Source organism: Nannospalax galili, unplaced genomic scaffold (assembly GCF_000622305.1).
Source record: "Nannospalax galili isolate Female #2095 unplaced genomic scaffold, S.galili_v1.0 scaffold135, whole genome shotgun sequence".
Classification (NCBI taxonomy): domain Eukaryota; kingdom Metazoa; phylum Chordata; class Mammalia; order Rodentia; family Spalacidae; genus Nannospalax; species Nannospalax galili.
The window spans coordinates 4,418,237-4,444,632 of NW_008338998.1; the positions used below are offsets into that span (position 1 = coordinate 4,418,237).

The window sequence follows — 26,396 nt, forward strand, 5'->3', positions numbered from 1 at the left end:
GGTCAGAAGAAGGTGTCAGATCCCCTTGAACTGGTTGTTAGCTGCCATGTGGATGCTGGGAACTGAACCCGGGCCCTCTGCAAGAGTAGTCAGTGCTCTTAACCATTAAGCCATCTCTCCAGCCCCCAAATTTATTTAATTTTTAATATTCTTTTTTAGGTTTTCTGAAGCAGGGTCTTCCTATAGTTCCAGCTGGCCTGGAACTCATTATGTAACCAGGCCGACCTCCATTTCACAGAGCTCCATCTGCCTCTGCCTCATTAGTGCTGGGATTAAAGGCATGTACCACTAGGCCTGCTTTTATTTTTTATTTTTTTTATGCATGTGAATGTTTTGCCTGCATGAAAGTGTACTTGTGTGTGCTAATGCCTGCAGAGGTCAGAAGAGGGCATCGGGTCACCCTCAAACTGGAGTTATGGAGGGTTAACTGCCATGTGGGTGCTGGAAGCCTAACCCTGGTCCTCTGCAAGAGCAACCAGTGTTCTTAACTGCCAATCCGTTTCTCTAGTCCCTGCTGTTTAGATTTTGATAATAGGCATACTATGTAGAACAGCCTTTCTTCTGAAAGGAATAATGAGAGATTTTTTTTTTTTTTTTGCTGAGAAATTCTAAATGTCATTTTCTTTTCCTCACATTGCCTATTAGCCAATATCACTTACCCCCTTCTCTTTGGCCTAAATATCATTGGTGATATTTTAAACACTGAGTCCTCAACCTCAAGGCCAGTACTACGCACAGGGGAAAATGTATTGCTATGGTTGGAATATGGTTGTCCCTGGCTCACTCTGAGGGCATGCAGGAATTCAGGACCCCAAGTCTTATGGTAATGGGATTAAGAGTTGAAATTAGTCTGACTATTGGGTTTTCTGATGAACCTTTATGAAGTGATTAGATTAGGTTATTAAGGAGAAAGTCTCATGACTAAAGTCCAGTTGCTTCATAAGGACAAAGAAGGAGCACACAGACCTAGAAAGACATGCACTCCCTGCATGAAATTACACAGCTCAAGGGCCCTTGAAAGAACGTGGCATGCTATTTGGGCTTCCAGTTATAAATACTCATAGCTAAAAATACTTGCCTCCCTCGAGTATTTCATTATAGAAAACCTGACAACAACATGAATGATTAGCATAGTTCTACTTAATGAGAGAATGAGACGACAGTATCTGAAGCCATGCATGGACACTCTCCCTTTCTTTCAGGCTTCCTGCCTTCTTCAGGATGCCACATGACATCTCATTACAGAACAGAGCAGAGAGCAACTACAATGCTCTCATCTAAAAGATCACAGCTAATTGTGCTGACCTTGTTTAGATTACTGGAAATGGCAAATAACTAGAAACTGTATACAGCTTGAATATCCCTAATAGGACAATCCAAAAATTGAAATATCCAAAATCTGCAAGTTTTTTGAGCATCCACATGATGTTACAGGTTAAAATAGTCAAACCTTATCTCACAGAATGGATCTCAATTAAAACACAAGTGCACCGAAAATACCACATAAAATTACCTTCATTCTATGTGTATAAACACATAGAATTTTCATGTGTAGATTTAGTTTCCATTTACAAGGCATCTTGTGAATATGCAATATTCCAAAATCTAAAAATTCCTCAGTACAATCCCAAGCATTCCAGATGGGGTATATATTCCACCTGTAATATATCTTCACTTATGCCAGATTATGACTGTTATTGTATGCGATTTAAGTGAATATGAAAATAAATCATGATCTTAAAATGAAATTCAGAGTAAGAGGTAATCAGTCATCAACATAACTTATTGTTTGTAGTCCTGTAAAGTGACTGATATTCTAAAAAGACAATGGTAACACACATGTGAGCACTGACCAGACGCCTAGTGTCAGATGCATCCCACAGAGCAGAGGAGGCATATTGACCCAGGCAATGTGGGGAAGTTAAACTAAGAAGTTCATACTCTGTACCCCAGGCCTCATCAGATTATCACAGCAAATAAAACACAAGGAGGAAACTTGCTTTGGAGTCTGAATGCCTTCTCCAGTACCTTGGGAGATGTCTCATACTGATGTGCTTTGTGTGGTCTGAAACCATAAGAGAATGTGGAGATTGTTCACAGCATGCAGGGACTCCAGCCATGGTGGTCATTCCCATATTCAGAGAAGAGATTGCAGTTATCTTTCAAACTCAAATGAAGCAACACCATGCCAGCTGTGATGGATAGTTCCAGAAAATACTGGAAGAGCTCAATTCATAATACTTCAGAAAAAGAATAGAAAAGAGGTCATGAACAAACCTAAAGGACATTATGAGATAAGTCAATCACAGGAGGACAAATACTGCATGATTCTACTTGTACCAGGCAGGTGTCTAAGACAGATTTACAGAAACAAAGAACATAATGGTAGATATCAGAGGATGGGCCTGTGGAGATGGAAAAACGCTAACGAATGAGCATAAAATTTCAGATATGCAAGGTAAGTTCTAGAGATCTGCTGTATGATGTTGTCTCTGTAGATCACAACAGTCTGTGAAGCATGTGAATATGTCCAAAGTGTAGGTCTCATATTGGGTTCTCTTACCACAATGAAATGCTTAAAAATGCTGAAAAGAGGATGTTTGTGCTCCAAAGGAGTTTATAGTACATGGAATACTATCAGTAATTTAGTGCAGGAATGGATGATGGATAGATGAATGGATGGATAGATGATTAGGTAGGTGATAGCAGATGACAGAAAAACTGATGCATAGAAATGATAGAGGGAAGATAGATGGTAGTTGATAGGTAGATGATGGATAGAAATTATAGAGACAGGGGCTGGAGAGATGACTCAGTGGTTAAGAGCATTGACTGCTCTTGCAGAGGACCCAGTTTCCATTCCTAGCATCCACATGGTGGCTAACAACCGTCAGTAACTCCAGTTCCAGGTGATACAATGCCTTCTGGTTTCTGTGGGCCTTGCACAAAATGGGTGCACTTATATTTATGCAGACAATACACTCATACACATAAAAAAGAAATGATAGATACATGACAGATGAAAAATAGATTGGTGATAGATATGAGAGGTGATAAACAGAAAAGTAGATAAGTAGGTATAGATAGTAAGCCTGTGTCCTATAATATTATAGCCAGAAATCCAATGAAAGCAATTTTTTTTTCCTGTGGCAATAGAAAACAGAGACTGGGGGCTTAACAGAGGACCCAAGTTTGGTTCCCAGCACCTGCATTGGGTGACTTACAAAAAAACCCGTAACTCCAGCTGCAAGAGATCGAACACTCTCTTCTGGTCTCTGTACTACCATAAACATACCATCCCATTTAACAGAAATCTAAATGTAATTCTCATGAGTGGTTCACAGAGGTCATGAAACGTAGGGGATGAAGTGGGGTGAGGAAACAGGAAAAACACGAGGAAGGATTCTATCTGTATACAGTGGGGGCCGCTAAGACTTCCAATATTCATAGTAGGGTATATTCCAAACACAGGGAAGAGTAAGTCCTCTTGAATGTGAAGGAGATGGGAGATTGGGAGGAAGCTGAGGAAGGAGGAACTGGAGCGGTCTCAGCATGAGGGTGGCTGAAGATTAATGAGTATCGCAATCACTGTTTTCAATCCATCTCAAAAAGCTTCTAACACACAACCAGGAGGAAGAAACTGCAAGATGCAGGAGGGAAAATGAAAGATAAAGAACACCAGTGTGACTTTTTGGAATCATATAAGATTAATGTATTCTAGAACTGAGGGGCGCATTTGAGTTTGCTGTTTACGACCAACAGTGTTCTGAGGGAAAGGAAAAGCATCACTTCCTAAGTGTTCCAGATTCCAGGAGATACTGCTCCCCGGAAGAGGAGAAGTGGTTCTTGGGAACTTGCCAAGAAAACTTTCTTATAACATGCTAGCTTCTTCCTTTGTTTGATGCCTGCTTACCTGAGATGAATCCCATACCAGGTGTGACCTGAAAGCAACCTGGGTCTTGGTAGATTTTCTCAGAACTTACTACCATTCTCAGTAACAAGTCCAAAACTCAGTATGACTTGAATTATAGGACCAAGTCTAAAAAGAAAGCCCCTAATTGGCAAGAAAAGCCTTTTCACACTTTTCTCATCATTCCGTAGGGGCCTGGCCTACTAGTCTACAGTCTATCAATCACTGCAACAAACAAAGCTTTCCTGCTATGAAATGCGCCAAAGTTCTTAGACACTGCTGATCTATAGTCTATCAGAAAGTAAAAGACAGCGTAAGATGAAACCACAAAAATTTCCTTTATTTTGTCTAGAAAGAATAACTTTTTAAAAAGTAAAAAGAAAAATCCCAGTCTGTACATGGTTCCAAACTTATCTAATTAAAAAATTGATATTTATTTTTAAAAAGTTTTATATGCACTAGTATTTTGCCAGCATGTATATAAGTGCAACAGATGTGTGCAATGTCTGTGGAGGCCAGAAGAAGTCATTGGATCCCCTGGATCTGAAGTTACAGAAGGTTGTTAGCCACCATGTGGGTGCTGGGAACTGAACCTGGGTTCTCTGCAAGAGCAACCAGTGCTCTTAAGTGTTGAGCCATCTCTCTAGTGTCAAAACTTGGCTAACTTTTAAATGAAATGGCTGTAAGAGTAGTGGGAAGCAAAGAAAGAAATTACTGCACCATTCCAGAAAATGAACTTGTAGATTTGGAAAAAATATAAAAATTAAAATAATTATAAAATATTCCTAAAAATAAAGTTTGCATAGAGGGTAACTATTACAAGTCCCTACACATGCATGCATGCACACAAACAGACTGTAGTGAGATCATCCTGCTCTTCTGTAGAGAAGCACCCAAGCATAAGAGGGCTGCATGTTCTAAGATTTAGAGGATAAGGCCAGGCACAGTACAGAATGACTTTTAAAAACATGAACCTGAAGTATACATCCTCTCACAGTGACCTTCATCCATCCAGGGCAAAGTTAAAGTGGAAGGTAGACTCAGAAGTGGTGGTTTACAAGCAAGGACAACACAGCCTGACCGTCGTGGGAATGAGATGCAGGATTGATTGGATAATGGAATTCCTGCCATTCACTCCTATACTGAGAAACTGGGGTCTTGACTCTGATTTCCACTCTAGTTCCATCAGTCCAACACACTTGTTAATGACTAATTGAAAGCTTCAGCTTTATGGAATAAACAGCATTTTGTTCCAAACATTCTTTCTCTGAGGCAGCCAGTAATGGGGCGATAGAGGCTGAAGCAGACCTCCGCCTGTTCATGAAATAGAAGCAGAGTATTGCTGAGCAAGAAGTGGCAGTCTAAAGCCGGCCTGTACTTGGCTTCTAGGCTAGCAATCTTACTTGCCAGAGCAAAGGGAAATAGCCGATGACATGGTAGAGGCAACATGCAGTAAGTGAAACTTCTTGTATCAGAAGCAAGTAATGCAAGCTTTAAGGGGTGATTCAAAATGGTCAGTCCACCCACTCTCTCACAAAAGTGGTTTCTACAAGTTTCGCTTATAAGAAGTTAAAATAATCTCACACATTTACATGCAACCAGCAGATAGTGATTTGTAAACTAAAAACTTTGGAAATCATATTTTCTGAAACAAAAACACAAACTTTGGCCCACCCTTTAAAAAAAGGAAGAATTACACAGAAACAATTGTGTGCACCTGGGTTATGATGTGTGCTCAGTGGGTGTACTTTGACACACTGAATGAATACAGGATTGCAGAAATACTCTCTTCCTGGAAATTTCCCTAGGTCAGACTGATTGTGTTATCACCTGAAGCTAAACTGTCTGCCCTTCTCTTACTAATTTTGTAAGAATTTCAGCATTTGGCATAATTTCACATCTGACTGTTTATAGATAAAATCTGATCTCTAGGTTCACATGCTTCTAGAAAGTTGAAATCCAAATGAACCCGTTGTCTTTCTTATATTTCCTACATTTATGTGAATTCAAAATTCACTAATTTATTCACTTCTGATTTATCTGAATACTGATGATGGTGATTGAAAAATATTACTCTACTTCCCTATCACAATGGGGATATCTTAGCTTAGTTAAGAAAACAGAAGCTTCTAAAAGGATTGACCTTCATTCCATTCTACTCCAGACAATAATACTCAGCATTTACCATGTGTGACTTAAAGAGGCCAGGCTCACAGTAACAACTTGTTCTAGAAGATTGCAACTGCGTTTCACACCGCTCTTAGATTGCACATAGCATCTGGAATGAGCTAAACTTCTGACATTCGTGGTAAACACATGTGGACCAACTTCTAGGAGTATAGATTCCTTGATGGTTCCAGATCTAAGCTGGCAAACATTTGACGCAGGGGTGTCTGTTAAAATATTAGGCCTTAGCAGGAAACACACTGCTTCTGATTGATGAAATGATATCTTCAGGGTATTTTTAGGTGATAGGAAGCATAAAGTAGTATGTTCATATCGGATTCCTATCCTTCAGTATTGAATTCCTTGGTTGGGTCCTATTAAATGCAATTCTTTCTGGGGGTGGCTTATCTCAGAGATGGGTGAAGTGATCTCTTACATCAGCTGTGAGGAAGGAAGGGGCTGTGTTCCAGGTTCTGCCATTGATTTTCAGGCAACCCACTTATGGGACTCCTGGGGCCTAGTTTTTCTCTTCACAACCTGCCAGTAATAGTTATCATTTTCAAGAGAAGTACAACAGTGACATATGAGCTTGAGAATCTAAAAGAGTTCACTGTTTTAAGTAATATTTGTTTTTAGTAACATTAAGACAAGCAGGTAAAGGAATTTTGGGGCTGCAAATCAGCCTCATTTTCTTCATCAAAAATACACCTGAACTCCCATGTAGCCTAATCTAATAAACTTTAAATACTTGCTAACACTGCATCCTTAAAGCCTGGGAGAAGCAACAGAAAGAGATTAAAGACAGGCCTTAAAATTTTATGCGTTCACACCCTCCACAGCACCTGATAAAAGGCCAAGACCAAGAATGGCTTAGAGTCACAGCTGAGCCAGAAACAATCTGTCACCCAAAACAGCATTACTCTTTCTCATAAAGAGACAAGAAGGAGTTACAGCTCCATAGTCAAGTAAACTTTCAGTCTTTCTCTAAGTGTGCAATGTTTCTATGCCAAAAGACTTAATTAAAATCAGCTAACTATTATGGGTAACTTACTTTATATGCAAGGTAAACAACACTGATGAATACAAAGAAAGATGCCACAGAGAACATAATGGTGATTCATGAGTAAAGATAAATCTCTGATAGCAGCTCTGGATCATACTTTTCCAACACTTCAAGCTGGATCTGTTGAATTTTCTTGATTGCTTCTGCATCAGCTCAGCAGACATTTCAGGATGCTTTAGTCTGTGAGACTTAGAATTTCCTTGACACTGGATAAATAAGGAAGCCTGAACCATTTTCTTTTGTAAAGGCATTAGCAACATGTCCCATGGACCAAATTTGGGTTGTCACTTCTTTTTCACAAAAAATTGGATACAACCCACTTCATAAAATGTTTTTTTAAAAGTACAAAATTCAGTGTTTTAAAAATAAATAAACAGTTGTGAAACCAAAAACACTACCTGTCATTTCAGGAGCGTTCCTCACCACCAAGAGAAAAACTGGCCTCATTAGCCGTCTGCCCATTCGCCTCTTCCCAATCTTCCTCTGCTCTATGGATTTGTTTACTTTTGCACATTTCATATAAACAGAAGCATACAGTATGTGGCCTTTGCATAGTACTCCTTTCACTCAGTCTGTTTACAAGGCTCATCCACGTTGCAGCATGAATATAGTCCACACTATTGCTTGTGGCTGAATGTTACTCAGCTGCATGGCTGGATGTGGTACTTTCCTGATTTTCAGATTGGGCATTTGGGTCATGTCTACCCTTTGCTTTTTATGGCTAGGCTTCTATGAACAAACACAATCCAGTTTTCTACCAACTTCTGGGGTTACATGCATAGGCATAGAATGGCTAGTCACATGGAAATGCTGTTTACTTTAGAAAAGAACTGCCAGTGTTCAAAAATGGCTGAAACATTTACGCTTCACTGGTAATGCATTAAGATTATAATGGGCCACAGCCTTTCCAGTGCTTGTTACTGTCTGCCTGCTTTAGCAGAGTCATCTTAGTCATCCTCTCACAGGCTTTCACTTTTATTCCATGAGCTTGTTGACAATTTGTATATTTTCTCCAAGGGATATCTTGGAGAAAGGTATATTCAATCTTGCACCCATTTATTAACTGGATTTATTGTTGAATTGTAGGAGTTCTTTATATATTCTCGATAATAGAGCCTTATCAGATACATGATTTGAAAGTCTGTTTTCCCATTTTGTTGAGTGTCTTCACTCCTTCATGACAGTGTTTTTGATTTGCCAACCTTCAGTGTTGATCAAATCCAATCTATCTCTTTTCTCTCTGAGGATTTGAGTTTTAGCGTCCACTGCCTAATCCTAAATAATAAAGATGGGTACTCAGGTTTGCTTCAAAGTATTTTATGTGGTTTCCCTTATATTTTAGTATTTGACTCATTTTAACTTACTTTTATACATGATATGAGTAAATGGTTCAAATTTACTTTTTGAATGTGGCTATGTACTCGCCAATGCACCATTTACTGTGAAGAGACACATTTCTTCAGTCATTGGTCTTGGTATTTTTGTCAGGATGAATAATAGCCCCACGAAGATACCTGCATCTAGTCCCAAGAAGCTGGCAATGCTGCTTACATAAGAAGACAGATTGTAGGTTAACTGAGGATTTTTTCTGTGCATGTATGTGTGTGTGTGTGTGTGTGTGTGTGTGTGTGTGTGTGTGTGTGTGTGTGTGTGTTTGTGGTGGATATGTGGTGGATGCATCCATGTACATGTGGCTGTGTCTGAGCTCATGACTGCAGAAGACAGTGGAGGCTGTCAAATGTCCTGTTCTATCCCTCTCTGTCTTACTCCTCTCAGACAGGGTTTCTCTCTGAACCTGAAGTTAGGCTAGCAGCCAGCAAGTCTCAGGGATCCTCCAATCTCTGCCCCCCAACAACACTGGGGTGACAGAAGTGTGTGGCCACACCTAACTTTTTATGTGGGTGCTCGTGATTTGAACTCAGGATCCTATGCTTGTATAGCAAGTGCACTTACCCACTGAGACATGTGCACATTCCCTAAATTGGGGATTTTATGAGATAGTGAGATAATCCTGCATTACCCAGGTGGGCTAGATATATAGACAAGGATCCTTCTAAGAGCAACACAGAAAAGTCAGATACAGGAGAAGGGTGTGAAAATAAAGCAGAGATCAGAGGGGCATGCTGCCAATGGTGGCAGCCTCAACGTTAGACTGTAGAAGGAATTGCGTCTCCTGGGGGTACTGAGGAAGCCATCCCCTCATCTTGTCTTTAGACTTTTTTTACCTCCTTACCTGTAAAATAATAAACATATGTTGTTTAACTCACTGAATTTGTATCAATTAGTTACATCAACATTGAAAAGTCTTCATCAAAAACAAACATCACAAATGCAATGGTCTGTTTCTAGAAGTTTCACTTCTATCCTATTGAGCTGTAGGTCTGGCTGAGGTTAGTCTAACCCAGACTTGATTGCTGCAGTTATGACGTTTTTCAGTAGAGGTCCTTCAATTCAGTCCTTTTTCATGATGTTTTGACTGCTGTTTCCCTCCATAGTTTGTATAATTCAGTTATTTTCAATTAATTGAGACTATTATATGTCCTAACATGAGTCTTTGCTGGAGAATGTGCAGGTGAGAAAAACATGCATTTACTCACCCCGCGTGGCTTGTTCTTGTTGTGTACACAGGACCTTTAGCTGTGGCCCTTAATTTTCTTGGCATAAACCATTCAATGTCTTGTCTGTCTATTTTAGCCAGAAGGACTTTCTGGAGGACTTAGTAGGTGTCGTGTCAGTCAGAATTCTCTCAGCTTTCTATTATGTGAGATTTTCTTAATTTCTTCATTTTGGAAAATGTAATTTCTGGATATAGACTTCTTGGTTGACTTGGATTCTAAATATTTTCCAACTGCCTCTGGCCTCTGTTCTGGAAAGAACTGAGCTGCTGGTCCTGCACCGAAGTTCACTTTTCTTCCACTGCTTCAACATCCTGTTTGCCTTTCACAACTTTTAATGCAGTTGGGGCAGAGGGGTATGGAACTCTCAGAGTTTATCTTACATAGAATTTCTTGAGCATTTGGATGTGTAAGGTTTTTCCTAAAATTTAGGAAGTTTGGGGTCTTATTTCTTTAAATACGCTCTCTTCCTCTCTCTTTCCTCTTTCCCCCCCCCTCCTGGGACTCTGTGTATGAGCCAATGCCTGACAGAGTCCCTGAGATTTCTGAGGTTTCCCCCCCTTCTGTCTGTTCCTCAGACCAGATGCCTTCCACACTGATGTCCTCCAATTTAACACATCTTCCTTTCTGCCTGTGCAAATCACCCCCATATCCTCTGGTGAAAACTTCATTTTTTTGTACTTTTTTCTACCCAGAACATATGCAGTTTTTAAAATAGTTTCCATTCAGGCCAAGAATATTCTCTATTGATCTGACATTATTTCCACACACTAGCCCCTTAAACATGTTTTCTTTTAGCTCTTGGATCATTCTTGAAATAGTTGCTGTAAAGTATTTGTCTAGTGAAGTCTAACATCTCAACTGCACTTTCTTTGCATACCTCACAACTTTCTAGCCATTTAAATGACACGATGTGGTAACTGTTTCTTTTCAACATTTGTTACTATTGCAATTCTATTGTTATTATATGATAGTCTTTTTTGAACTAATTCACTATCCTATATTTTATTTTATTATTTTTAGAGATAGGGTCTCATGTAGCCCAGGCTGGCCTGAAACCCATCATGTAGTCCAAGACCTTGAATTCTTGATCTTCCTGCCTCCTTTTCCTAAGTGCTGGGATTATAGGCATGGGCTGCCATGCACAGTTAGTGAAGTGCTGGGGACAGAACCCAAGGCTTCGTGGTAAGCAAGTACTGTACCAGCTGAGCTACCTTCCAAGGCTTGTCTTTATCATATTTAATTATATCTCTAGTCTATGATCTGACTTAAGTTTCTTTTAATGCCTGAAATCAGTAAGTTTATATGTCTTTGCTTGTGGGGTTTATGTATATTTTGGTGCTCATATTCCACATTCAGTCAGGCAATTTTACTTTTTAAAAAAATATTTAAAAAGCTTTTATGTGTATGAGTGCATTGCTTCCATATACACACACACACACACACACACACACACACACACACACACACACACGCACTGGTGTTGTGCAATGCCCACAGAGGTCAGAAGAGGGCATCGATTCCCTGGGACTGGAGTTAGGATGGTTACTAGCTGCCATGTGGGTGCTGAAAATCAAAGCTGGGTCCTCTGCAAGAGCAACCAGTGCTCTTAACTGTTGATTCATCTCTCCAGCCCCCTACTTTTATTTATTTCTAATTGTGTGCATGTGTATCTGTGTGTATAAGATGTCTCTGTGTGAGGGTGTGCATGCTATAGAGTGCATGGGGAGACAACTTTGTAGAGACAGTTGTCTTCCTTCCACCTTTTTATGGGTCCCAGAAATCAAATACAGGTTACCAGGTTTGCGTGGCAAGCACCTTTACCAGCTGATCCATCTTGCCAGTCCACTCCAGGCAATTTTCTGTCTTCTTTTCTTTTTATTTTCTATGTGCAAAGCCTCCAGATAAGCCCAAGATGAGAGTTCAGTTTTTTGTCAGGTTTTCCAGAGTGTCTCACAGCCTAGAGTATGTGTACACATGGTCTTTTAGTTCTCATGAATCTCTCAGAATTTGTCAAAAACCCTGGACTATTTCATTTTGCTGACATTCTGTTTACAAATTTTGTTATCCTTAACTGGAACTGTTAGCTACAATCATAAGTGAAAGTTAAATACTTTCTCTGATTGTTCTACACTAATGTCTCCACTGAAAAAGCAGGTTAAAAGTCAGGTCAAGCATTTGCTGGTGAGTGGGGTCTCCCAAGGAGCCTCTGTCAGTCCAAATAATAACAGCTTTTCAAGGATAGGATTTGAAGGGGCTCCAGCTCTGTTCCACCCTCTCCAGTGGATTCCAATAGGGGCTTTGCTGTGGCTGTTGTGCCTCTTCGTGGTTAGCCACAGTCGAGCAGTTTCTTCAAGGTCAAGGCTCTCTTAGAGCTGGGCTGGGCACAGGGAAATAGGGTAAGTTTAAACAGACCATAGCTTTCTGCTTCTATTGAGATATAGTTGCTGTTTTTTTCTCCCCCAAATAAATGATCCAGGATTGCTTCAAACCTTCAACTAATTTTTCAGAACTCTAAGAAACTTGATGATGATTAATTTTGCCAGGTTCTTGTTGTTTTTATGCAAGAGAAGAAGGTCTTTATCCTGCCATTTCACTGACATTGCTTATTTCTTTCAATCAGGTTTCAGTGAGCTGTAGCCCTGCTTATTTGCTTATGCACTGTCTATAGCTGGTGCTACTCTAATGTTGAAGAGCTGGGCAGTTACAGCCATCCTACTCACAATATCTTATATGTTGAACCCCTTCTCTTTATATTTATACAGGACAGAATAAACTATAGTAGACTTAGTTTCTTCATTTTTATATGGTGTTATTCAGTTTGAGAGACATTTTCAAATGTGATCCCTTTTAGTTTAAAATTAAATAAAAATAAGATATTCTGATAAGTGAGATGAAGTTTTGATTATTCAGAAGGAATAAGTCATGAATAGGAGAATGTCCTCCGACTGTCTTCAACTTTAACAATGACTTGAAGTCACCACAGTGAAACCTTTTGGGTCATGAAGCTAAGATAATCCATTACATTGCATGTTTTGTGCAGCGTGGTACACAGTTGAACATTATTTGTAAACATGGAAAACATTTCCTATAGGATTATAAGTATCTATCTTGATCAATATTTACAACAATCTTAGAGGCGAAGCATAAGAACATGAAATATATCTGTAATTCAAGCAAACCTATCTTTATTGTAATCTGGTTTTACATGCCCAGAGCATGAAATGGAAACCAATTCCAAGAACTGTGATGATTTTCATATATCATAACACCAGAAAAAGCCAAACCAAGTATTTAGATGAACCTTAGGCATATTAGAAGGTATGTGATCACATATTTCTTGGATCTGAAATTCTACCATATGGCTACCAATCAGCAAAAGGCACTGTGGGTCTGGAAAGGCACATCCTATACCCTCCCTGTGCATCAGAACTACCAACTCATTTTATTTCCACCCTTTTAATCCTTGTAAAACTCTGAATGTGAGGGAAAAATGGATTCTCCTGTGACTGATAAACTCACTTTAGCTGCACTTAGCTCCTGGCCCCTAAGGCATCATAAAATCATTCCAGCCTACAATGTTTGTAGTCTCTAAAAGCATTACTGATGTTTTTATCCATATATGACCAATGGTATTTCAAACAAGAATCAGGGTGGACTGAAATAGCATGTGGATTTATTCAAACTATAAAAGTAAAGAACTTGAGATTTATATGAGATATTGATATAATCTTGGAACTAGATTAATGGCTATTAAAAAACCAGAGAATGTGAGATTGAAAACAAGAGAGAGACAAGGCAGATACACAGACCATGAATTTTCTGAGTGTGAAAGCTGATATTTGGTGATCCTAGAGAATAAGTATGGATCTATGTGTAGAATTCCTAAACACCTTTTGGAGTTATGCTGATCACGCATCGAGAATGTCATCTAGAACACTCTGAAAATACAGAGCAGATTCAACATCAAAAATCTTTTCAGAGACTGGGTTGCTGTGCTGGTTGGGAAAGCCCAGAGCACTGTTTTCTTTCTATCATGAATAAACCAAGTATGACAATTTGGCTTTATGAAACAGTTATTCTACTGCAGCAAAAGAATTCATTCAACAGCAGCATATAAGGAACTGGCTCTTCAGTGGGATGATCTTTTTTCTTCCATATGTGAACAATGTTTTGATCAGAATTTATAAAGGGAAAAAAAAAAAGCTAATTTGTGAAGGAAAACCATCAAAGCGTCTTTTCACTCAATGACAACAGTAAAGATCAGAACAGATGGCAGCACCAACCTGAGCCTTTGTAGAGTCCGTGTTAGCAAAAGAGAAAGAAAATTATAGACGCATTAGTTGAGCTTCTATTACAACATAAAACTGCAAAAAGTAAAAAGTCCTTTTCCCTGGGCACTGAAAATTGATGGGTACATTTGAGCTAGAATTTGAATGCTTCCCTCCCCATCCTCAACTGAAGCAATCCTCTAGGTGGGCCTCAAACATGTGGCATGGGGATCGAGTACATGCAGACCTGAGACAGCTGAGTGGCTCAAGCTGTTCTTTGGTTCTCAGAGATGACTCTAAGGTTACAGGCCTAAGACACAGTGAAGCTCTGAGGCTTAACACAAACTCCTTCAGAAGGTGCTGTAGTCACAGCTAATCAATTTTCAAAATGGTGTAAGAATTGTTATTTTTGTACTTATCCCACATGCTGACCGGACTAACATAGACTGGAGATCCATGACACTTGCTCCGATGAGTCCTCCCCTATTTCCATGTGCCTTCCTTTCCACCTTACTCTTATCAAAACTTTAATATGAATTTACATGAGTGACACTTTAAATACTGTCACCTCTAAACCTAGACTGTGTGGTCCCGGACAGAGCAGGTCTGAAATCATTCTTTTCAGCGCTATGTTCTCAATATATAACTGATATCTGATATTTCAAAATTTATAGATGGGGACTGGAGAGATGGCTCAGCAGTTAAGAGCACCAACTGCTCTTTCAGAGGACCCAGGTTCAATTCCCAGCACCCACATGGCAGCTATGAATTGTCCTTAACTCCAGTTTCAGGGGAATTTGAAGCCCTCTTCTGACCTCTGTGGCATTTGCATGACACCCATGTGCCTGTGGAGGTCAGAAGAAGGCATTGGATCCTGTGGAACTGGAGTTTCAAATGGTTGCTAGCCACCACATGGGTGCTGGGAACTGAACCTGGGTCCTCTGCAATAGCAGCCATTGCTCTTAACCACTGAGCCATCTCTCCAGCCCTGAGGATTCTAATTACTTTTGAATCAACCCATCATCATTGCAACCTATAAATCATGATACTTTGTAATGAGAAAACATTGCTCTACAAACTTAGCAGGTGGCCACACTTGTTACTATTATTGCATAAATATTATTAAAATAGGTCATTTTAGAGTTATACATTATACAAGCTAATCAGAAGAATATCATTGACTTTATACAGAAGTGTGGAACATTAAAAATGAGTTTCTTAATATTAAGAAACTCAGGAGAATTCCTGACAGAAATGTCTGCCTCATGATGTATGTAGACATAATGAACTCAGAGTTGAATGAACAATGAACAGTGAACAATGTTCACACAATTATTTTATTGAACATTAGTACCATGTTTGTGGAAATGACTTATTTGCTACCTAAACATTGCTATGAAATCCTGGCAATGGCTGCCTATCAGTTGGAACTTAGAACACTGGCTATGGAGACTTCAACATACTTTTTCATGTCACTCCTATTTTTCTTTACTTTTTAAACATTTTTATTTATTTATTACTTATTTTTATGTGTATGAGTGTTTTGCCTGTATGTAAGTGCACTATGTGCATCTAATGCTCAAGGAGGTCAGAAGAGGGTGTTGGATCCCCTGGAACTGGAGTTATAGGTGGTTGTTAGCCACCATGTGGGTGCTGGGACCCAAACCCAGGTCCTCTGCAAGAACAGTCATTGCTCTTCAATGCTGAGCCAAGCCTTCCATCCCACTCCTGCTTTTTTGCAGATCTTTTATTTCTTTGGAATTATCTCCAGATCCTGTGATACTTGCACATGATTGTAAACGTGATTGAATTGGGAAATCAGTAATGCACACTTCTCAGGGTGTGATGACATTTCTATAGACAACTGGCACCTAGGAAAGCAAACTGAGGGGGAAGGCCACCATGAACATGGGTCACTTCTAATAGGCTGGGAGCTCAGATGGGACAAGAATGGAGGGAAGAGACCTGCCACAGAGAGCAACTACAATTTTTTGGAACATGCACATCTTCTGCCATCACCTGGGCACATCAGTGTCCACCTTCCTGGACTTTCAACCCGGACTGGCACCAGTGACTCTCCAGGCAGCCTCCAGGCCTTCAGCCTCACACTAGGGCTTCTCTTGTCCTGAGGTTTCCAGCTTCTTGGACCGAGTAGCTGCTGATTTTTCCATCTCCCCAGTCTGAAGGTGGTCATGGTGGGACTATCTAGTCTCTCAACCACATAAGTCAATTAAATCCTCTTTTATTCTATTGGTTTTATGCTTCTAGAGCTTAGATTCTTAAGCTGTTGCCATGACCCCATGAGATCACATAATTGAATATGAGGGCTGAGAAAATGTGACAATAGTAAAAGGTTTCTGAATGCACAGTGGTAAAAATGAATTCAAAATAATATGTGTACTGAAGGGTCTGGAGAGATGGTTCAGCGGTTAAGAGTACTGGCTGTTCTTGCAGAGAACCGGGTTCAATTCCCAGCACCCACCTGGTAGCTAACAACTGTCTGTAAATCCAGTTCAAGGGGAATCTGAAACTCTCTTCTGACCTCCATGGGCAATGCATGGCACAGGTGCACTTATATACATGCAGGCAATATACTCATACACATAAAATAAAAAATAATAAAACATTTTTTAAAAATGTGTACAAATGTGTACTGAATCATAGGTGTTTCTGGCAGCTCTTGCCCATATTGCATCCTTGACATCACTGCAGCCTTGGTTATGAATAGGCAACACACACACTTGGCACTACATACACCATCACCTCACATGACACTGAGAAACACTGCCCCAGCTCAGATTTGAGACTACTGTTTGCTTTGAATTGCAGTGATGCTGCTGTACATGAAAAGTTCATGCTCTAATAGAAATATGGCGGTTAATTATGGAAAATAAAGACTTTCATTATTTTCCTACCACTATTCCTTAGCACGTAACAAATTAGGATCTCTTTAGGTTGTAAAACATTTTATTTTAAAAACTGCTGACTTGAATTTCATTAGCAATCACTAAATAAATTTTGTCTGGGGTTTAGGACAGAATTTCTAAACACTTCTGAAACAGCCCTAAACATACTTTTGCTATCTTATACTATGAATTTAGGTAAAGGATAATTCTCAGCATTAACAATTATGGAGTCAAATATATATAAACTCTGGAAAACACTGAAGATGCTGTGTATCCTGCATAATTCAATATTCAGCCAAGATTTAATTCTTTATGTGTAAGAAAGCACATCCATCTTATTAGTATGTAAATTTGTAACTAGTAGTATGTATACCAAATAGTTATTTTAAAATAAGTTTCTTTAAGCTGGGAGCAGTGGTGCATACCTTTACTCCCAGCACTTGGGAGGCAGAGGCAGGTGGATCTCTGTGAACTCGAGGCCAGTCTGGTCTACAGAGTGAGTTCCAGGCCAGTTGGGGCTACAGGGAGATCCTGTCTCAAAAATGAAATGTTTCTTTATGGTTTATTATCAGTAAACATTTTATTTGTATTCCTATTTTATAGACTTACCTACCCAGAGTCATGTAAAAATTGGTAGGGGAAATGTCATGAATGGAAAAAGTTTAAGAAGCTCTGCTCGAAGGATGCTCCCTGCTGCACTCTTTTCCCACTCTAGCCGCACCATCCTTGCTTGGGCTCCTGACCTATAAGTGTATGCCTGTCTGATTTTCCTCCCCTCTGTCCACAGCACTCTGTCCATAGGCCACCACAGAATATTTCTTCATGGCCTATCCTAGCTCTGTTTCAGAGAAACGTTCCCTGATCATTCTATCCTGCAACCCAATTTAATTTTTATTCACATTATCCTTCATTATCAGCAAATAACACCAACACACACACACACTCACACACACACTCACACACACACACACACTCACACATATGTATTTCTTTGCAATCAATTTCCTTCACTAGAATATAAGCTTCATTAGCATTTTGACTGTCTTGAGAAAATGGCACCTAGGATATAATAAATAATTGTTTATCCCATGAATAACTAGGTCTTTATACAGGAAGAACTTAATATAATATCTTAAGTAAGGACTGTGGCTACAGAATGAGAAGATGTGGTAAGAAGATAGATTGAGGCTATATTACATTACATGGGTCATTACACAAAGAAATAGGGATGGGGCATGCAATCCATTTTCATGAAATCGGATTTGTTCATCACATGAAATTAAATATCATTTACAGCTAATACAAATGGCAACTGAGGTGCCTCAGTAGAAGATATGAACATGTCCCCCTTTCAGGATCAGTGTAGCACACACTCCTCTGCCCTGCCACAGATAATGAAATCTCATCAAGTATGTATGAACGCATAGAACTCTCATGTATTTGCATCAAAATCTTAAAGCACCAAATATCATAAAATACTAAAGAATATTTGAAACCTATCTTATAATAACAAGAGGAAAAATTTTAATGAATAGATTAAGGAACACACCAACAGGTAAACCAAATTATGGTTCCAGGAGATGGAGGAAGTAAATATACCTGTTTATTCTTGGGAAATTTTATATTTTAATGACAAAATAAGGACACTCTAATCATCATTGTTACTTTGATATGCTACTACTTGAAATAGTGTATTTTATGGTTTTTATACAAAAGCCCTTGGGTTCTGAATCCTAACTTAGAACTTCACACAGAGATAAGAATTATAGACTTGCTACTCAGATATGTCTATGTTTCTATATTTTAATGAGTTATATAAAACCTCATAATTTAAATTTAAGACTATTTTGTATTTAAAGGACAGCTGTCAGCACAGTAGGTACAGAAAAGCTGAATGACAGACACAGCTCAAGTTCTCCTTCTCCTTCCTTAGGGTTCCTGTGTTCTGTGCCTCCTCAGACACCAGGTGATGAACAAAACACATTGCCTGGAAATCTCACCAGTGTCATTTTCTTAGTGCAGCTTCTAGTTGGTCATAAAGGTTCTCCTATGCTCACAGTCACATAAAAGGGATTGCTCTACAGGACGCAACATCCACGAGCAACTCTAAAAATAGAAGCACAGTGGTTAGGACCCTAATTCTTATTACTCCTCTTAAATCCTTCATAAACAGCTAAGAAGACAGAGAAAGATGTGACTATTTGTTTTTGATGGTACAGCATAAGAAGTGGAGGAATAAATCCAGATCACAAGGAAAAGGAGGACTGACAGGATCAGGGAAATAATCAGTGGTTCAAGCAATGGAAAAGCAAAATTAGGACATAATTATGTTTTCCCCAATACCATTAATATGTGTGTGTGTGTGTATGTGGGGAGGGTCCATGCACAAGTGCGCACACATGTATAGGCATTTCATTTTCTTTTCTTTTAGAGGAATAAATCCAGATCACAGGGAAAAGGAGGACTGACAGGATCAGGGAAATAATCAGTGGTTCAAGCAATGGAAAAGCAAAATTAGGACATAATTATGTTTTCCCCAATACCATTAATATGTGTGTGTGTGTGTATGTGGGGAGGGTCCATGCACAAGTGTGCACACATGTATAGGCATTTCATTTTCTTTTCTTTTAGATGGTAGATAAATAAAATTGACACTGGAAAGGGAAATCTCTCAAGGATGTCACTGATCCATTGTTCAGTCTTTACTGTGCTTCCATGTAGTCACAGAGGGAATGACCAAGCAGGCGAACAAACGACACTGTCACAGGCAAATGGCTGGCTCCCAGAGTGCTTTAATCATGCACAACTTATTGAAACCTCACCCTGGAAAGACCAGCAGCACAGGCTCAGTCTCCCAGACTGTGGCCCTTTGAAGACATGACAATTTACAAAGGGAAAATTACTTCCTTCTTTGCAGAGAGCTATGTATAGAAACTTTCCACGTATGGCTTTGGAATAGACAGTGGACCTGGCCATTAAAGAAGTCTTCTGTAAAGTGGAAGATCTAAAACAAACAGGCGAACAATGGAGCAAGAACAACGGCAATCAGTTTTCCAAAATTGTTTGGCCATCTCTTGCATACAGGAGAATGGATATGGGAATACAATGCATGGCTTTGAGATGAGGGTGAGTAATGAAGTTACCGCGTTTAGGTACTTTTGGGACAAGCTAGCAATGTGGAGATGAAGTGATCGTTTATGTAACTACAGAAGAGAACAGATGTAACTAGTGTGGAAATAACAGGCCTCACTCCAATTCTAGCTGTTCTTGGGAGATTCTGGAAAGATGTCACAGAGAAATGGGGCATTCTTATTAGGAGCCACAAAAGAGAGAAAGAATACAGTATTTCTCTCTCTGAGACTGGCTTCATTTGTTTAATATGAAGGTCTGAAATTGCATCCATTTTCTTTCAAATGACATTTTGTTCTTCTTTAATGGCTGAAAAATTCCATTGTGTGCATATACATTTTTTTCTTACCCATTACTCCATTGTTGGACATCTATGTTGGTTCCATAACTTAGTTGTTGTGACTAGTCAGGCAATAAAATAAACATGGTTGTGGGAGTATCTCTGTGATATGTGGACTTGGAGTCCCTTCGGGGAAATACCCAGGAGTGGTATAGCGGGGTCATACAGTAAATCTACTTCTAGTGTTTTGAGGAATTTTCATATTGATTTCTGAAGAGGTTGGGCTAACGTTCCTACATATAAGAGTCACCTGAACTGGCATTCTTAGCACTTCTTAATACTGCAGAAACAAGTCAGCAGTAGTAAATCAGCTACACCTAGACAATTTTTCAATTGAAGAGAAATGCATTACATTTTGTCTACTCCAATACTTCTTAGATACAGTGCAAATAAATCATGTTACTTAAATATACCTATCTGAATCATTATGAATTTATATATGAATACTACTGTATGGTTTGTATATTATATATTGTCGATTGCATATGTATATAGCAAGATATAGATTTATAGTTATATATTTACCACTTTTCATGTGAAACACATGTCCTTCCTAATGACCTCTCTATCTGTAATATCATTTGTTATCTAGCTTATAAATTTATTTCAATTATGTAATACTAAATACTATTTTTTTAAAGTATGATAAGAAACCCCTACATATAAAAACAGAGGCAAGAAATAAATAAAAGAGGCTGGAAATATGGCTCAGTAGCTAAGAGCCCTGGCTGCTCTTCAAGAGGATCTATGTTTGGTTCTCAGCACCTACATGGCAACTAACAACCTTCCAGGGGATCTGATGCCCTCTTTCTGCCTCTGAAGGCATTTCATGTACATGGTGCATCTACATACATGCACACAAAACACTTATATGCATAAAGTAAAAATAAATAAATAAAAAACCAACAGAGACAAAACAGGAAAGAAAAACAGAAATATAAGAAGGTCAGCTACATTCTATATGACAAACTTAAGTCTGAGGGACACAGTGTATTTTCTCTCCATTCCATAACCAGGCAGTTTAATAGCTTATAGAAAATCATCTAACATCTTACACCGTCTAATAAGGAAGTCTTATCTTGAAGATGTTAACTTTTCCCCAAGGGCTGTGATTTCATAAAATTAAATCTAAATTAACTGTGTTTCATAGGAGTTTAGTAAATTATAAAACTCCATAGAAATAAAATAATCTAGAATAGTTTTTCTTTCCTTTAATCTAAAAGGTTTTCCTTTTCTATAATTAGAGTATCTTCAATTTCTTCAATGCTTAGTACTACAAAAGATTGAAGGATTTTTCTTTTAGGGCCACAGCAGTAATAGCGTCATGTATTTAGAGGAATGTACTTCATTCATATGCGCAACAGAATGCATGTTATCCTCAGCTTTACTGACATCCCAAGACTCAGATTCAAGATGGCCCTAGGGCAACTGCCAGTATTGTTCATTCATTCACCAAACATGCACTGAACACCTACTGTGTTATCAGTACTATACAATTAACTTGGTGCATCTGTATACCTCACTTATGTAATAGCCAACTTCAAAAATATAATTATAATGAATGCTTCATATCACTCTGCTCTGTCAAATTCTCTGTCTATTTTATAGAACTCTAAACATCTCTGGTTGTGAGCCCTACACTTCGTCTAAACTCTCTTCTAAGACAGCATGAGGTGGTATTGTGAGAGAAGAGTATTGTAGCTCACCCCAAATCTCCATGTCATACCAGCAACACAGTTTACAAGGAATTTAAGCCACCAATGACTTAGTAAAGGCGCTAGGAGGTGGAGGAACTCACCTGGGTCTGAGTGGAAGGAAATGGTCACGTAGGTGCCTTTGTCTGAACTTCACCTCTAGGCTTTGCAATTAACTGCAGGTGTGAAAAAATTACAGGCAGAAATAATTGCACCTAAAAATACCGAATGCAGATGTAAACTGGTCAGTTGTATCCTCCCAAGGGAACTGTTGGTTAATTGTGGCGATTATTAGATAATTACAGGTATAATTACATGAACTTCCATGTGGTTTTATTGCTTAAAAACTCTAGTGCAGAACATAAGATATGAATGAAAGCGTTCATAAAATTTTCATTAAGTGAGAGTGCTGCTTGCTGGGTTTCAAGTGCCAAAGAACTGAACCTCACACAAACCGCTCCACACTTGGGCACTTGCCTTTCGCCTCTGTTCTCTGTCACTACTTTCTTAAAACTTACTTTTTGTTCAACAAAGGGACACAGAAAGGGATCTTCACCAGGATAGTGTCATCAGCCCAGTATCAGACCTTAATGCCATAGTTGACTGTAGAAAGCTCTCGAGTGCTGGTAAGACTGATTTGCAGGCCCAGCACAGGAAAGGTCAATGCTGTACAGTCGAGCACTGTATTTCAGAGGAAAGCAAGGTGTCTACCCTATTGGGTAAGACTTTAGTGCTCTAGGCTGGAATCCCTACCCTCATAGAAGAGTAACTTGCTCACTGTGGTTCTGTTTTAGTATCTGGTCATGCAAACAATGGGTTTGCTGTCTTCATAAAGACATTAACGGTGGGAAGATGAAGGCCAAACAACACTCAATATTGATAGAAAATGTATGCTGAGTACAACCTATTCAGACAGCTGAAAGCTGATGAATGGAGTTCTATTTACCGTGTAATTATATATCAAAATTCAAGGACCTGCACTCCTCTGTTTCTAATTTCAGCAACTCAGCACTTGCCATATTCCTATGGGACAAATTCCTGTCACTACTGCTTGTTGTGATGGGCCCTGTTCCTGTTCCAATATGCTTCAGTCTGTCTTATGCTTACTGACCCCTATTTGTTCCTTCCAGGGTTCCTGGCTTCTTACTTTGGTATCCTAGCTCTATTTAAATCACTAGAACCCTATAAATTAAATGTGTGCCTTCCCAAACCCAGGCATTGCCAGTACAATGGTGTTAGGAAATGGGGCCTCTAGGGATGATGAGGCCAGGAGGCCTCCTACTTTGATGAATGAGATTAGGCCCTTTCATAAAAGATGCTCCATGCAATATTTGGCGTCTTGATTGCCTGCCTTCTGGACCATGAGCACAGCACTCCCTCCTTTGGAGTTTGCAGTGATCAGTAGACAAGTGAGTCTGCTACAACTTGCTCTTAGACTTTGAAGCCACACAACCTTTAAGGAACACATTTCTTTCATTTTATAATTATCCTGTCTGGGGTATTTTGTCATAGCAGCACACAGTGGACTGAAATAGCTTCCTTACTGCTACCTTTTTGAATCTACCAATTTTGCCTAGTGACAAAGTGGCATTGTTATTCGAGCAAGGCCAGTGGCCAGGCTGCCTTGGTCACCTAGCTTGTCATTGTGGTGGTCACTCAACATAGCCAGGATATATCATAATGTATTTTAGCTCCATATTGATCCTGCTCCAGTGACTCTGTAGCCAGTGGCAACAGTAATGAGAAACATGGTGCCCTGTCCAACAGTGTCCTCACCAAGTCTCAAGATGAGCAGATCAAATTTCAGCATCTTCAGAGTCAGAAGAAAAGGCTGCACATCTGTGAAATGATCAATTATGAAAACTTTGCAGAGCTGGCATTGTAACTTAGTTGTGGGGCATTTACACAGAATGTACAAGGTCTTTAGATTTGATCCCAGAACTACCATAAAATAATCTACAGCCAAAGGTATTTGTGAGATGTTTCTTTCTCTCTCCCTTGTTCCCTCCTCTCTCCATGACTTATGAAATTACAGAAGTAGGTTTTAACTAATTATAATCATGCCTTTCAGCCTTATTATAACATGGAATCTTTGGGGAGGTAAGTATTTGATCTCTTGAAGATAATAAAGGACATGTCATAGCACTAACAATAACTTGTATTCAATTAAGAGCCAATATTTGGAGGGACCAAGAAATGAATCAGAAAAAGTTACTTTCCATTCAATGTTTCCCACAGTACTCAAAAGGTACTTTCTTTCCCCTTAGAGCTAACTGGATTATCATCCTCTTCTCTCTCAAGTTCTAAATATGTAGTAGGGTCTTAAATGCCACTCTGTAGTTGGATAATCACACTACAAACTCACTTGTCTCTGCTCTCTTGTCCCATCTCAACCACAGCAGAAGTAGCACTTTATTACTTCTAACTTTTAAAATCATATTGCTTTTGTGTAGCTTTAACTTCCAATTTGAATGCCTATTTTCTGATGATTCCTTTGGTCTTTCAAAACACAGGGGCACTGTGGATGTTCTCCTTTTTCTCTGAATTTTTGCAAATTTCATACAGTATATTTTGATCTTATTAAGACTCCTTTCCCTATTGACACCCTACTTATAATTCCCTTACCAGATTATATAAATTCTTTCATATATGTTAAGGCTTATTGAGCCAAGTTTGTGTCCCCAAATGCTCTTTGGTGTATGCCCATCCACTGGAGCCTGATTGACCTATCTAGTGTCGCACCCTTAAAGAAAATCGACTTTCCCTCTCCCAATAGCTATTGGACGCCAATAGTTCCTCAGTTAATGTTAGGGCTTCTTAATCACTTTCTCACTTCTATGCTGGGTTTTTGTCTGGCTTGAGCTTGCATGGGTCTTGTGCATGCTGTTACCATTGCTGTGAGTTCATAGGAGGAACTTCTCAGCTGTCTGGAAAACTCTGTTTCCTTGTGGTCATCAACTACTTCTCACTCTTCTTTTCACCCTCCTCTTCCACAATGGTCCCTGAGCCTTGGGGACCAGAGGTTTGATATAGGTGTCTCATATAGTTATAAATTCTCTGCAGTCTCTTATTCTGTGAATTTTGTCCAGTTTTAGTTTTTTGGGTTAATCACTATCTGTTGCACGAGGAAGCTTTGCTGGTGAGAGTCAAGAGATTCGTTAATATTCTTTCTGCTTCCCTAGGCCACTGTATTCCCTAAGCCTTAGGTGTAGAGATTTCAATGTAGATGTGCCACTTAGGACTGGGCACTTCACAGACACTATTTTCTATGTCTGATCAGTTATAGAATTTAGGGAAAGTCTGTAAGATTCCTGAACATTCTATACCTACTGATTTTTTTCTATATCGGAAAAAATAGACATTAAGTAAAAAACTATAAAAAGAAATGATATAGATCACTATATAATGACAAACGGGTCAGGTAAATCAAGAGACTATTGTTGAAATTATATGCACTGTACATCAGAGAATCTAGATATACAAAACATGTATTAATATATCTGAAGAAACAAATAGCAATATAATAGTAAGCAAATTCAGTATGTTCCTTTTTTCTTATTGAAGTGGACATTTGTTGGTTTTCTTTTTTTACTTTCAGTTAAATTTTTAATATCAATTTTTTGATGTTTGATTTTTAAAAAATAATTTTTATTAATTCTTTGAGAATTTCATACAATGGATTTTGATCATGTTCAGACCTCCACCCCCATCTCCTCTCAGACATACCCCCACCTCCCTACCACCACCCTTCACTTCATGTCAGTTATTATTATTCCCTCATAAACATTCTTTTTTTTTTTTTCATTTGGTTTTTTTGAGACAGGGTCTCCCTGTAGCCTGAGCTATCCTGGAACTCACTATGTAGACTAGGCTGGCCTTGAACTCACAGAGATCCTCCTGCCTCTACCTCCCAAGTGCTGGGATCAAATGCATGTGCCGCCATGCCTGGCCCTCATAAACAGTCTTTATTGTGTCACTTTCATTGTCGTTTTGGTCTTTTGAGCTCCCACCAGAATCACCCATTAAGCTGACTTTAATGTACCCCCAGGGTTCTCCAGCCCATATCTCCTACCTTTTCCAAATTCCTCCCATAAACCAGTTCCAGAGATTTAAGAACAAGTTAATCACAGCAACAACCTCATTCTCTGCACCAAGCTTCCATATTAGCCTTCTACAGTGTGACCCAAATACGTGAGAGAACAACTTAAAGAAAGAAACTTTTTAGTTTGGCTCATGGTTTTAAAGGTTTCAGTCCATCGTGGCAGAGAGGGCAAGTGGCAAAGCAGCTCACATCATAGTAGC

The 26,396-nt window shown here is 39.1% G+C and overlaps 1 protein-coding gene across 1 annotated transcript in view; it reads right to left on the bottom strand.

Moving 5' to 3' along the window:
* The window catches only part of Thsd7b (thrombospondin type 1 domain containing 7B), a 571,555-nt gene that overhangs the window by 126,094 nt on the left and 419,065 nt on the right, over nt 1-26,396 (bottom strand). Inside the window, exon 14 of the mRNA XM_029563816.1 lies at nt 14,041-14,046. Coding sequence (XP_029419676.1) covers nt 14,041-14,046 — 6 coding nt within the window. The remainder of the gene's footprint in view (nt 1-14,040; nt 14,047-26,396) is intronic.